Source organism: Homarus americanus, unplaced genomic scaffold (assembly GCF_018991925.1).
Source record: "Homarus americanus isolate GMGI-L3 unplaced genomic scaffold, GMGI_Hamer_2.0 scaffold33035, whole genome shotgun sequence".
Taxonomy (NCBI): Eukaryota; Metazoa; Arthropoda; class Malacostraca; order Decapoda; family Nephropidae; genus Homarus; species Homarus americanus.
Genome location: NW_024710644.1, coordinates 103698 through 117500, shown reverse-complemented (window position 1 = coordinate 117500; position 13803 = coordinate 103698). Strand labels below are relative to the sequence as shown.

Below are 13803 nucleotides of genomic sequence, written 5' to 3'. Positions count from 1 at the left end.
TCCCTCCGGCGGCTATCTATCTATCTATCTATCTTTCTATCTATCTATCTATCTATCTATCTATCTATCTATCTATCCATCTATCTGTCTGTCTGCCTGTCTAAAACACCCCAAACACCCCTTAAAACAACCTCCCCAAACACCCCTTAAACAACACTCCCCAAACACCCCTTTAACAACCCTCCCCAAACACCCCTTAAAACAACCCCCAAACACCCCCTTAAACAACACTCCCCAAACACCCCCTTAAAACAACTATAAACCCCAAACACCCTTAAAACAACCCTCCCCAAACACCCCTTAAACAACCCCCAAACACCCCTTAAAACAACTATAAACCTAACACCCCCTTAAAACAACCCTCCCCAAACACCCCTTAAAACAACTCCCCAAACCCCTTAAAACAATATAAACCCCTCAAACACACAAAACAACCCTCCAAACACCCCTTAAAACAACCCCCAAACACCCCTTAAAACAACACTCCCCAAACACCCCTTAAAACAAACACCCCAAACACCCCTTAAAACAACCCCCAAACACCCTTAAAACACCCCCAAACACCCCTTAAAACAACACTCCCAAACACCTTAAACAACACTCCCCAAACACCCCTTAAAACAACACTCCCAAACACCCCTTAAAACAACTATAAACCCCCAAACACCCCTAAAACAACCCTCCCCAAAACACTTAAAACAACCCCCAAACACCCTTAAAACAACTATAAACCCCCAAAACACCCAAACAACCCTCCCCAAACACCCCTTAAAACAACCCCAAACACCCTTAAAACAACTATAAACCCCCAAACACCCCTTAAACAACACTCCCCAAACACCCCTTAAAACAACCCCAAACACCCCTTAAAACAACCCTCCCCAGACACCCCCTAAAACAACCTCCCCCAAACACCCCTAAAACCCCCAAACACCCCTTAAAACAACCCTCCCCAAACACCCCTAAAACAACCCCCAAACACCCCTTAAAACAACTATAAACCCCCAACACCCCCTTAAAACAACTCCCCAAACACCCCTTAAAACAACCCCCAAACACCCCTTAAAACAACCTCCCCAGACACCCCTTAAAACAACACTCCCAAACACCCCTTAAACAACCCCCAAACACCCCTTAAAACAACCCTCCCAGACACCCCTTAAAACAACCCCCAAACACCCCCTTAAAACAACACTCCCCAAACACCCTTAAAACAACCCTCCCCAAACACCCCTTAAAACAACACTCCCAAACACCCTTAAACAACCCTCCCCAAACACCCCTTAAAACATTCCCCAGCCATACAAAGAAGACATTCAGATTCCCCAAAGAAGATGAGCCATAAAAGACATATATGTGAGCCATAGATCAGCGCCATAACCCGGAAAGCGTTACATAAGACACTAACTACGGGGTCCATAGGGGCTTTAGTTCGTTACCTCAGTGAAGATCGTCGCCATGGTAACAGTGGGGTGGGGTGGGGTGGGTGGGGTGAGGTGGGGTGGTGGAGGTGGTGGGGTGGGATGGTGGGTGGGGTGGTGGGGTGAGGTGGGTGGGTGGGGTGGGGTGAGGTGGGGTGGAGGTGGGTGGGGTGGAGGTGGGGTGGGGTGGTGGGGTGGGGTGGGTGGGTGGGTGGGGTGGCTAGGTTGCTACTATTTCTATTATTGTAGTTTTGTTACCGTCGTTTTTGTTGTTGTTATTACATTTGTCATCGCCACTATCACCCACACCACCATCATCATCATCATCATCATCACCATAACCATCATCACCACCATCATCGTTATCAACATCACCACCATCCTCCCACCATCACCACCATCACCATCACCACCACCTACCATCACCACCACCATCACCACCATCACCATCATCACCATCATCACCACCATCATCCCCATCATCATCACCACCATCACCACCACCATCACCACCATTACCATACCCATCATCACCACCATCACCATCACCACCACCACTACCATCACCATCATCCCCACCATCACCATCACCACCACCACTACCACCACCACCACCACCACCACCACCACCACCACCACCACCACCACCATCACCACCACCACCACCATCACCACCACCACCACCACCACCACCACCACCACCACCATCCTCTCAGCACATAAAAACCTCATTATTCTCCACACAAACAGGATTAAGGAGGCGAAACAACATAACCTACCCCCAATCCTTCCTCATCCCACAGGACTTCCCTTACCTCCGCAGATAGTAATATTTTCTCAGGGGAGTAGAGTCTTGTTATTGACAGACAGACAGACAGAGAGGCAGACAGACAACAGGCAGACAGACAGACAGACAGAAAGACAGACAATGTGATCTGGTAGTAATGAATTGGGGTAGGAGGAGGCAAATGAGTCAGTGAGTAAAGGTTTGAGTCAGCTGATAGAGAGTCAGTGAGTCAGTGAGATAGTGGAGCAGTGAGTCAATGAGTGAGTAAGCTTTGGGTCAGTGAGTGAAGTTTTGGGTCAGTAGTGAAACTTTGAGTCAGTGAGGAAGCTTTGAGTCAGTGAGTGAAGCTTTGTGTCAGTGAGGAAACTTTGTGTCAGTGAGTGAAGCTTTGAGTCAGTGAGTGAAGCTTTGAGTCAGTGAGTGAAACTTTGTGTCAGTGAGTGAAACTTTGTGTCAGTGAGTGAAGCTTGAGTCAGTGAGTGAAGCTTTGAGTCAGTGAGTGAAACTTTGTGTCAGTGAGTGAAACTTTGTATCAGTGAGTGAAGCTTGAGTCAGTGAGGAAGCTTTGAGTCAGTGAGTGAAACTTGAATCAGTGAGTCATTGAGGTAATGAGTCAGTGATGAAGTGAGTTAGTGAGTCAATGAGTCAGTGAAGCAGAGTCGAAAGATAAAGACTTACGGGGACAGACAGACAGGCAGATAGATAGACAGACAGACAGACAGAACAGATAAATAAGATAGATAGATAGATACGGGGACAGACAGACAGACAGACAGACAGACAGTAGCCGGCCAACTTCATCGACCAGACCAGATTATGTTTTGTGTCTTAGGGTCGATGGGATACCACGCCCCAGCGACCGTACCGATACCTTCCTTGACACCTCACCTGCCTCTACCTGGGGGCAAGGACAAAGGGCAAAGGTAGGGAAGGGGTGCAGATGGGGGTAGGGAGTAGTAATAGGTAGATGGTAGGGGATAAGAGGGTGGAGGAGGGTAAGGGAGATATGATACCTCGCCTTATGTCACCTTTAGATTAACCACCTAACGCCAACTAACACACAACCCAACACAACCTAACCCAACCCAACCTAACCTAACCTAACATAAACCTAACCTAACCTAATGCTAACCCACCCAACCCTTAAGCCTTTCCATACTTCCAGCACTGCACTCAACTTCCGTCACTTCCCAAATGGTATATTAGGTACCTTTTTCACAACTGGGTGGATCAGAGGTGTCATAGGTTGGGAGGAGGGAGGGTGGGGTTGCCGTGAGTTCGAACTGAGTCGCTTACAGGAGGGAGAAAGTTTTATCCTCTCAGCCACCATATTACTTTTTGTATAAGGCAAGTAAGTGTAAGTAAGTGTGGAAGATGGATTTATTTGTCTTAGTACGATTATTTATTGTAAGCAATGTTTAAGTAATCATAAGTCTTGGTATTGAGAGAGAGAGAGAGAGAGAGAGAGAGAGAGAGAGAGAGAGAGAGAGAGAGAGAGAGAAGAGATCACTATTATTAACACAAGAGCAAAATCCTCAAGTTCACCATTAGACCCGAGGAGTAGACGCGAGAACAGACGACGCACCAGGCCGTAGTTAGACGAGGCACCAGGCCGTAGTTAGACGAGGCACCAGGCCGTGTTAGATGGCGCAGGCCGTAGTTAGATGGCACCAGGCCGTAGTTAGATATGGCACCAGGCCGTAGTTAGACGAGGCACCAGGCCGTAGTTAGACGAGGCACCAGGTCGTAGTTAGACGTGGCACCAGACCGTAGCTAGACATAGTACAGATCGTAGTTGGAGCGTGGCACCAGGCCGTAGTTAGACAGCGCACAGTAGTTAGACAAGGCACCAGACTAGTTAGACGAAGCACCAGCCGCAGTTCGCAAGTGCACCAGGCCGTGAGATAGGCAGTAGCACCAGGTCGTAGTTAGACTGTGCGCAGGCCATAGATTGGACAGTAAGCGCAGGCCGTAGTTAGACATGGCACCAGGCCGTAGTTGGGCTGGCACCAGACCTAGTTGAGACAGTGCACCAGGCCGTAGTTAGACGTGGCACCAGGCCGTAGTTAGACGTGGTACCAGACAGCCGTTAGACATGGCACCAGGCCGTAGTTAAGGCACCAGGCCGTAGTTAGACATGGCACCAGGCCGTAGTTGGACGTGGCACCAGGCCGTAGTTAGACATGGCACCAGGCCGTAGTTAGATATGGCACCAGGCCGTAGTTGGGCAGTGGCACCAGGCCGTAGTTAGACATGGCACCAGACCGTAGTTAGACATAGTGCCAGATCGTAGTTAGACTGGCACCAGGCCGTAGTTAGACGTGGCCCAGGCGTAGTTAGACGTGGCACCAGGCCTAGTTAGACATAGCACCAGGCCGTAGTTGACGTGGCACCAGGCCGTAGTTAGACGTGGCACCAGGCCGTAGTTAGACAGTGGCACCAGGCCTTAGTTGGACGTGGCCCAGGCCGTAATTGGAGCGGTGGCACCAGGCCGTAGTTAGACAGTGGCACCAGGCCTTAGATGGACGTGGCACCAGGCCGTGGATTAGACAGTGGCACCAGGCCGTAGTTAGACGTGGCACCAGGCCGTAGTTAGACGGCACCAGACGTAGTTAGACGTGGCCCAGGCCGTAGTTAGACGTGGCACCAGGCCGTAGTTAGACATAGTACCAGATCACGTAGTTAGACGTGGCACCAGGTCGTAGTTAGACGTGGCACCAGGCCTTAGTTGGACGTGGCACCAGGCCGTAGTTAGACGTGGCACCAGGCCGTAGTTAGATATGGCACAGGCCGTAGTTAGATATGGCACCAGGCCGTAGTTAGATATGGCACCAGGCCGTAGTTAGACGTACCAGGCCTTAGTTAGACGTGGCACCAGACCGTAAACAACGAGGTTTGTACAGTATACGTAAGAACACTAACGGGGTATGGAGCTCAGGCTTTAGGTCAGGTTGGTTAGTTAGATTAGGTTAGGTGGTTAGAGTTAGGCTGACTAACTAGCCTACTGCACAGTGTCATTAATATTTTTCCCAAGGCTGGATTTCCTGGATGGATTAGTGGTGGTGGTGGTGGCAGTTCACCAACAGAGGGCGTCTCCACCATTCACACATGAGGGCAGGTGGGCGGGTGGGCGAGGCTCATCGAAGCCAAGAATAACTGACCAGTGAAGACCAGTCTCGAGTTCAAGGCTGTTCGATACTTCCCAACTCTCAAGTCGAACCATTTACCCGATAATAACGTCATAACAGAGGAAGTTGAGCGTGGGAGATTTAATGGGATTGATGTATTATTAATGGGTGAGTGTGGTGGTGGAGGGAGGAGAATAAATATAATGGGGTGTTGAGTTAATGGTTCATGAGCTAGAAAAATTATGTTCTGGAGTAGTTTTTTTTTTTGGGGGGTGAAATTTAATGGCTTAGGGGTAGAAATTTAATGGCTTAGGGGTAGAAATTTAATGGCTTAGGGGTAGAAATTTAATGGCTTAGGGGTAGAAATTTAATAGATTAGGGTATAAATATTAATTGTAGGGGGTAGAAATTTAACGTAGAAAAGTGGTGTAGGGAAGAGGGTAAAATTTAATGGATACAACTACGGCGGTGAGAGAGAGAGAGAGAGAGGATGGGGGGAAGAAATTAATGACACGTTTGGTTTTACAAATTTCAGGTCGATACAGAATCCCGGTGTTGAAAATCTCATTATGGTTCGTTCTGTGCCCTTCCTTCCCTCTCTATGTATATTTAACAGGTGTTTTTCTTCTCAATTCTCTCGTTATTATTCATTATGTATCGTTTATTTTTTATGAGTAGTTTAGGATAAGTGATGATTGTTAGGCTGTTTTTCTTTGTAATTTGGATAATATAAAGTTAGGTTTGTCATGTTGATAATATGGGATGGTTGTATTGTTATGTGTATGTGTGTATGTGTATGTATATGATGTATGTATTTCACCCAATTACGTATTAAATTTATAAAACGGCCGCAGGTAACGTTTTGAGGTGTGGGGTGGTGGTGGTGGTGGAGGTGTATGGTGGTGGTGGTGCATGGTGGTGATGGGTGTTGGTGATGGTGGAGGTGTGTGGTGGTGATGGTGGAATGTATGGTAGTGGTGCATGGTGGTGGTGGTGGTGGGTGTTGAGTGATGGTGGAGGTGTGTGGTGGTGATGGTGGAGGTGTGTGGTAGTGGTGGTGGGTGTATAGGTGGTGATGGGTGTTGGTGATGGTGGAGGTGTGTGGTGGAGGAAGCGACAGGAACTCACTCTGGTGTTGTCTATTATTGGTGAATTATGGTTCATTCTCCGACATTGAGGTGGAAGGGAGAGAGAGGGAGAGGGAGAGGTAGGGAGGAGAGGGAGAGGGAGGGAAGTGAAGGGAGGAAAGGAGGGAGAGGATGAAGAAAGGGAGGAGAAAGGAGGAGGAGGGAGTGAAGAAGGGAGGAAAGGAGGAGGAGGGAGGAAGAAGGGAGGAAAGGAGGGAGGGAGGGAGGAAGAAGGGAGAAGAAAAGAGGAGGAGGAAGGGAGGAAGAAGGGAGGAAAGGAGGAGGGAAGGGTGAAGAAGGAGGAAAGGAGGGAGGAGGGGGGGAAGAAGGGAGAAAGGAGGAGAGACTGTGAGGGGAAGGAGAAGGAAAGATGAGAAGGAGAACAGTGGAAAGAGGAAGGAAAGAGAGGAGGAGGAAGAGAGAGAGAGAGAGAGAGAGGATGGGATAGTAAGGAATAATGGAAGGGATATGGAAAAGGAAGGAAGAGAGAGGAAAGGAGGGAGGGAGGGAGAGAGGGAGGAAGCAAGAGAGAGGAGGGAACCAGGGGAGAGAGGAGGGAGGGAGTGATGGAAGGGAGAGGGAGGGAGGTGTTAGTGACTCTCCCTTGACATGTTTACAGATATACTCCTCCCTTCCCTTCCCCCTTCCCCCCTCTACCCTTCCCTTCCCCTCTCCCCCAACACCTGTACCGCCATACCCCACCTGCACCCACCTACACCTGGCCGGACAAAACTTATACCCCAAGTCGACCCAACTGTGAAGAGGTACCCAAACTTATAAGACACACAGACATACAGTCATTTCAGTGTTGATATTCTGTAATGTAACTTATGTATTTTATTATGTATTTAAGTTGATATACATAGTTACATAAATACAGGATGTGGCTAAATTTTGTAATATTATAAAATTTTTTTTTTTTATGATAATTTGTTTTAACCTGAGAATTTCACATAATTTTTTTATGTCCCCAGGAACGGAAATTATCACAGATCATTATTATTCTTAAATTATCAGAGTATAAATACGTTCGTCCCCCTTAGCTACGAGATAAACAAGAGTGTCTCGTTGATCTTACCGAGATATGAAACGATCTCGCTAATCTCACCTCTTCGCTTAATGGATGAAGAAGAAATTGTCTCACGAAATTTAGTGAAAAAAAACACTTGGTATAAATTATTGTTGTTCTTAAGGAGATGTTCGTTTATTATTATGTTGATTTTACCAGGATAGGTATCCCCCTCTCTCTCTCTCCCCTCTCTCTCTCTATCCACAGTGCCGTAACGAGACAGCATACACACACACACACACACACACACACACACACAAGAGTATTTGTACGTTAACAACAGCTAAGATAGTGTCAATACTGTCTGGCATTCTATATCTGTAGTGCCAATATTGACCTATAGTTGACCTTCCTACTCGATGGCACTGGCTAAATATAGTGCCAGTATTGACCTATCACAAGAGTGCCTCAAGGTCGGTTGGCAGTCGATACGTGTACAGGACAAGTGTTTGGTCATCACTGTTGCAATTAGTGGTCAATTAATTATTAACCAATTATCGAGTCTATTTGTTAAGTCAATTATCTGGTAATTAGTGAGTATTTTATCTAATTTAATTATTAGGTCAATTATTAAGTAAATTAATTAATTACGTTATCAACAAAGAGGAATTATTATATTAATGGTTATAGAGTTATCTTTCTCTCTCTCTCTTTATTCTGTTATCTCATTTCTTTATTTTTACTTTTCTATCTCAAAGCTTTCTGTCTTCCCCACCCCCCCCCCTCTCTCTCTCTCTCTCTCTCTCTGTCTCTCTGTCTGTCTGTCTGTCATTCCCCAGGACGAAGACATATTACTATATCTTAATAACACACAAGGTTAGATTAGGTTAGGGTTAGGTTAGGTTAGGTTAGGTTAGGTTAGGTTAGGGTAGGTTAGGTTAGGTTAGGTTAGGGTAGGGTAGGTTAGGTTAGGTCGCTAATTTGGTACGAAAAATAAGGTGTTTTGGTGTCGGGATTAGTTTAGCGAGGCCCAAAAAGTGCGTCAACCGGCCACACAGCCAGGGTGAGATAGCGAATTTTTCTTCTCGTTAAAACGCTCCTGAAACATCACGTCTCTCGCTAAAGATAAGACTGGTGAAAAGTGTCGGTGTTATGACGGGCCTGGGCGGTGATACCAGACTGGTGAGGCGACCCCTTGTGTTCTGCAGTGTTGCCAGAGTTGTGAGTTGACCCTCTGTGTTCTGTAGTGTTGCCAGACTCATGAGGCGACCCCCTTGTGTCCTGAAGTATAGCCAGATTGGTGAGGCGACCCCTTTTCATAGAGAATATTACCGGATTAGTGACCCCTTTTAATCTGCAGTGTTGCCAGAGTAGTAAGTTAATCCCTTGTGCCTTACAGTGGTGCCAGGGTGGTGGTAGTAGTAGTAGTAGTAGTAGTAGTAGTAGTAGTAGTAGTAGTAGTAGTAGTAGTAGTAGTAGTAATATAAACATTATTTCTCCAAGCCCTTCCTCAAAACACACACACACACACACACACACACACACACACACACACACACACACACACACACACACACACAGTTGAATACCAGAGTCAATTACAGAATAATATTGTGTAAAGAAAAGTCATTTGTTGTATTAGGTATTTTGTTTACTTTGTGGAGAGAGAGAGAGAGACAGTAGTTCAAAACCAGTGTGGTAGAAGAGAGACAGCAAACGGGAGATAGTGACGTCTCTCTCTCTCTCTCTCTTAGAAGAACACACTAGATTGTGAAGTCACTGAGCCGCTACTGAGAATGACGACCCTTCCTCTTCCTCTTCCTCCTCCTCCTCCTCCTCCTCCTCCTCCTCCTCCTCTTCCTCCCTCCTCCTCCTCTATACACAGTGGTCTGTTATTTGCCCTCAGTGATCCACAAGGGGGAGAGGGATGGAGGGGATGAAAGAAGGGAAGGTAAAAGAAAGGAGGGGTGAGGGAGGAGATGTGAGGGTGAGGGAAGGTGAGGGGTGAGGGGAGGGGGAGGGAGAGTATCAGGAGGGAGGGGAGATTAAACAGTATTGACACAGACCATCGCTGAAGTGAACTGTATGAAGGCATTTATTGTACAGGGTCATCCACCTCTCCCTCCCTCCCTCTTCCCCTCCCTCCCTCTTCCATTCCTTTCTTCCTTCCCTCTCTACCTTCCCTCCTTCTCTCCTTCCCTCCCTTTCCCTTCCTACTTCCATTCCTTCCTACCTCCTCTCTCTCCCGTTCTCCATCCCTACCTTATTGAGAAGGATGGTGAGAGGGACGGTGGAAGGGACGGTGAGAGGGATGGTGGGAGGGATGGTGAGAGGGACGGTGGAAGGGATGGTGAGAGGACGGTGAGGATGGTGAGACGGTGAGAGAGGAGAGAGTACTAGTCCAGGTGGCGGGTCAGTCACGTAGAGTCGAACACAACACGGGGTCAGGAACACAACACGGGGTCAGGTCAGGACCCCGGTGTAGGAGTAACTTACTTGACCATGTAGAGGATGGTGTTGTCCTGATAGAGCCAGATGTAGTGGTTAGGGATCGTCATCTCCTGGAAGGTGACGGCTTTGGCGTTTTTGAAGAAGGAATCCGGCCGCCAGATGTCCTGTAACGGGAGAACACAATGTGAAGACAATGGAAGCGGTGATGGACATTTGATCGGAGAAGGTATCCGGCTGCTAGATGTCTTATAACATTTAAGAAGAAAGACTATGATAATCCGGCCGCGAATGTCCTTTTTTACGGTAACAGCCCACCCGGCCACAGGTCATCGACCCACACCGGGGCTTGAGGGGCGAAAAACTAATAGTAAAAAAATATAAATTTGAAGAGAAAAAGACTATATTAATCTACACCAAGAAGATGCCGGAAACCAGCTTTTTAAAGTGAGACAGATTGTATGAGCATGGAAACACAGAAGAAGGCAGAGCATTCCACAGTTTGGCTGTGTGAGGAAAGAAGGAGGTACTATAACGGGTTATTCTCGTGTGACCGATATCCACAGAGAAATGGTGGGCACCGCAGGCAAGACTGTGTTACAGGCCATGGTCTTGCCGGCAGTCACAGGATGCCAAATCCACCGAACATTGCCCGTTAAAGTACCTGTAAAAAGAGAGTGAAGCAACACTGGCGAAGAAGGAAAAGATTACCAACTAAAGGAGGAGAGTTAATAAGACGAAATGCCTTTGATTCCAACCTATCTAACAGCTGGACAGAAGAAGAGCCACCCCAGATATAAGAGCAGTACTCCAAGTTAGGACGAATGAATCCCTTATATACTTGAAGCAACTGCTCAGGAGTGAAGTAGCTGCGGCATCTGTACAGCATTCCCAACTTTCGGGAGGCAGCTTTAGCAATGTTGGTGAAAGATAAAAAAACAAACAGCAATAATAATAAAACAACGCGGTGATATAGTTCAGGTTATGGACGCAGTTATAAGACCACATTGCACAGTTAAGGACGCACAGTTAAGGACGCAATGGCAAGATTAGAACACTGAGTTAGTTTGATGTGTTACTGTGAACCGACTTATGTTATTTGTCAGAGGAGATTCGTACTCAAGGGGTTAAGCCGTCGTACTCAAGGGGTTAAGCCGTCGTACTCAAGGGGTTAAGCCGTAGTACTCAAGGGGTTAAACCGTCGTACTCAAGGCGTTAAGTCATCGTACTACTCAAGGGTTAGGCCGTCGTATCAAGGGTTAAGTCATCGTACTCAGGGATTAGTCATCGTACCTCAAGGGTTAAGCCGAAGTACTCCAAGGGTTAAGCCGTAGTACTCATGGGGTTAAGTCATCGTAATCAAGGTTAAGCCGTAGTACTCAAGGGTTAGCCATGTACCTCAGGGGTTAAGTCATCGTACTCAAGGGTTAAGCCGTCGTACTCAAGGGGTTGCCGTCGTACTCAAGGGTTAAGCCGTAGTACTCAGGGGTTAACAGTCGTACTCAAGGGTTAACCGTCGTACTCAAGGGGTTAAGCCGTCGTCGTACTCAAGGGTTAGCCGTCGTACTCAGGGGTTGCCGTCGTATCAAAGGGTTAAACCGTCGTACTCAAGGGTTAAGCCGTCGTACTCAAGGGTTAAGCCGTCGCACTCAAGGGGTTAAGCCGTCGTACTCAAGGGTTAAACCGTCGTACTCAGGGGTTGCCGTCGTACTCAAGGGGTTGCCGTCACCTCAAGGGTTAAGCCGTCGTACTCAAGGGTTAAGCCGTCGTACTCAAGTTAAACTCGTACCAAGGGGTTAAACTATATTTTACAAGTTTATAAAAAGACAAACTATAAACCCATTATCACACACACACACACACACACACACACACACACACACACACACACACACACACACACAGTGAAAAACTAAACATTCATTACAACATTAACGTTTTGTCAACATAAATTTATACACAAATATGGCACTTAATTTATTAGGGTCAGCTTGGCCGGCTCCCTCTCCCTCCTCCTCTCCTTCCCTCCTTCCTCCCCCCCTCCTTCCCTCCTTGCTCCTTCCCTCCCTTGCTCTCCCTCTTCCTCCCTCCTTCCCTCCTTGCTCCTTCCCTCCCTTGCTCCCTCCCTTTCAAGTCAGCACCTTAACACACTTCCAATTATCAGACGGGATGATACTGTGTCGCTTTGGACCCACTAAACTAATGACCTAATACTCGTATGATTACCTTAATTAATGACATAATACTCGTATGATTACCTTAATTAATGACATAATACTCGTATAATTACCTTAATTATTCCCATCATTAGAGACGTGATATATTGGAACTCTTATTTACATTATTTATTGACACGAAAACAACAAAATGGCAATACTATTATTTTTCTTTGCATTAGCAATCTGTTCTTCCTGTCAATACTGTTTTTATTCCTGATTGCTTTCTGTCTCTCTTTCTTCCTCTCTCTCTCTCTCTGTCTCTTGTTCTTTTTTTCTGTCTAATAAACCCTCTCTCTTCGTAACGTAACAGGTAAGATGATGTAATATTAATAATTGACAGGTAAATAATATACCTGGTGACAGTTAACAATTGACAGGTAAAATAATATACCTGGTGACAGTTAACAGTAGACAGGTAAATAATATACCTGGTGACAGTTAACAATTGACAGGTAAAATAATATACCTGGTGACAGTTAACAATTGACAGGTAAAATTATATACCTGTTGACAGTTAACGATTGACAGGTAAAATAATATACCTGGTGACAGTTAACAATTGACAGGTAAATAATATACTTGGTGACAGTTAACAATTGACGGTAAATTATATACCTGTTGACAGTTAACGATTGACAGGTAAAATAATATACCTGGTGACAGTTAACAATTGACAGGTAAATAATATACTTGGTGACAGTTAACAATTGACAGGTAAATAATATACCTGGTGACAGTTAACAATTGACAGGTAAAATAATATACCTGTTGACAGTTAACAATTGACAGGTAAAATAATATACCTGTTGACAGTTAACAGTAGACAGGTAAAATAATATACCTGTTGACAGTTAATGATTGACAGGAAAAATAATTAAACCCTACGACAGTTGACAGAAAGGTAGAGTAACATACCTTGAGCCAGGCGACAGGTAGAGTAACATACCTTGAGCCAGGCGACAGGTAGTAGACGGTATTCATGAGTCATGTTATCAGGTAGACGGAGGCGCCAGTCTTTCCAGCTCTGGGCAAAGAAGATGTCAGCGGCGTACGTCTGGCGAAGTGGAGAGAGAGAGAGAGATAAATAGAGAGAGAGAGAGAAAAGACAAAAAAGAAGATAAGTAAATAAGAGAAAGAACACACACACACACAAAAAAATCGTAAGAGTCAAAGAAAACTAATAATGAGTGACTGAAGAGGAGGGACTTAACTACTCAGAGAGGGCAACACACAAGTGACCCTCCGTCTGTCTCGTGGTGAATAGAATGATGCCTCGAGTGCAAGACGTGAGGTGGTGTTTATATTAGTGAAGTGTGTCGCGTGTGTGTGTGGGGGGTGTGTGTGTGTGTTTTTTTATTTACACACACACACACGCACACACACACACACACACACACACGCACACACACGCACACACACACACACACGCACACACACACACACACACGCACACACACACGCACACACGCACACACACACACACAGATGGCCACACACATACACACGCACATGCACACACACACACACACACGCACACACACACGCACACACACGCGCACACACACACACATGCCACATTGTCGCTGCCACAAGGCTACAGAAGCTCTCTAGAACAGAGGGTAATGGTAGCAATATATCAGAGGTTTGGCTGCCTAGTCCACTCA

General features: G+C 46.3%; 1 protein-coding gene across 1 annotated transcript in view; it reads right to left on the bottom strand.

Annotated features, from left to right (window-relative positions):
* LOC121853079 (glycine receptor subunit beta-like) overlaps positions 1 to 13189 on the bottom strand; it is a gene marked incomplete at its 3' end in the record, with an annotated part of 44219 nt that extends 31030 nt beyond the window's left edge. Inside the window, 2 exon segments of the mRNA XM_042350789.1 lie at positions 9969 to 10087; positions 13086 to 13189. Coding sequence (XP_042206723.1) covers positions 9969 to 10087; positions 13086 to 13127 — 161 coding nt within the window.
* Positions 13190 to 13803: the final 614 nt, after the last annotated feature.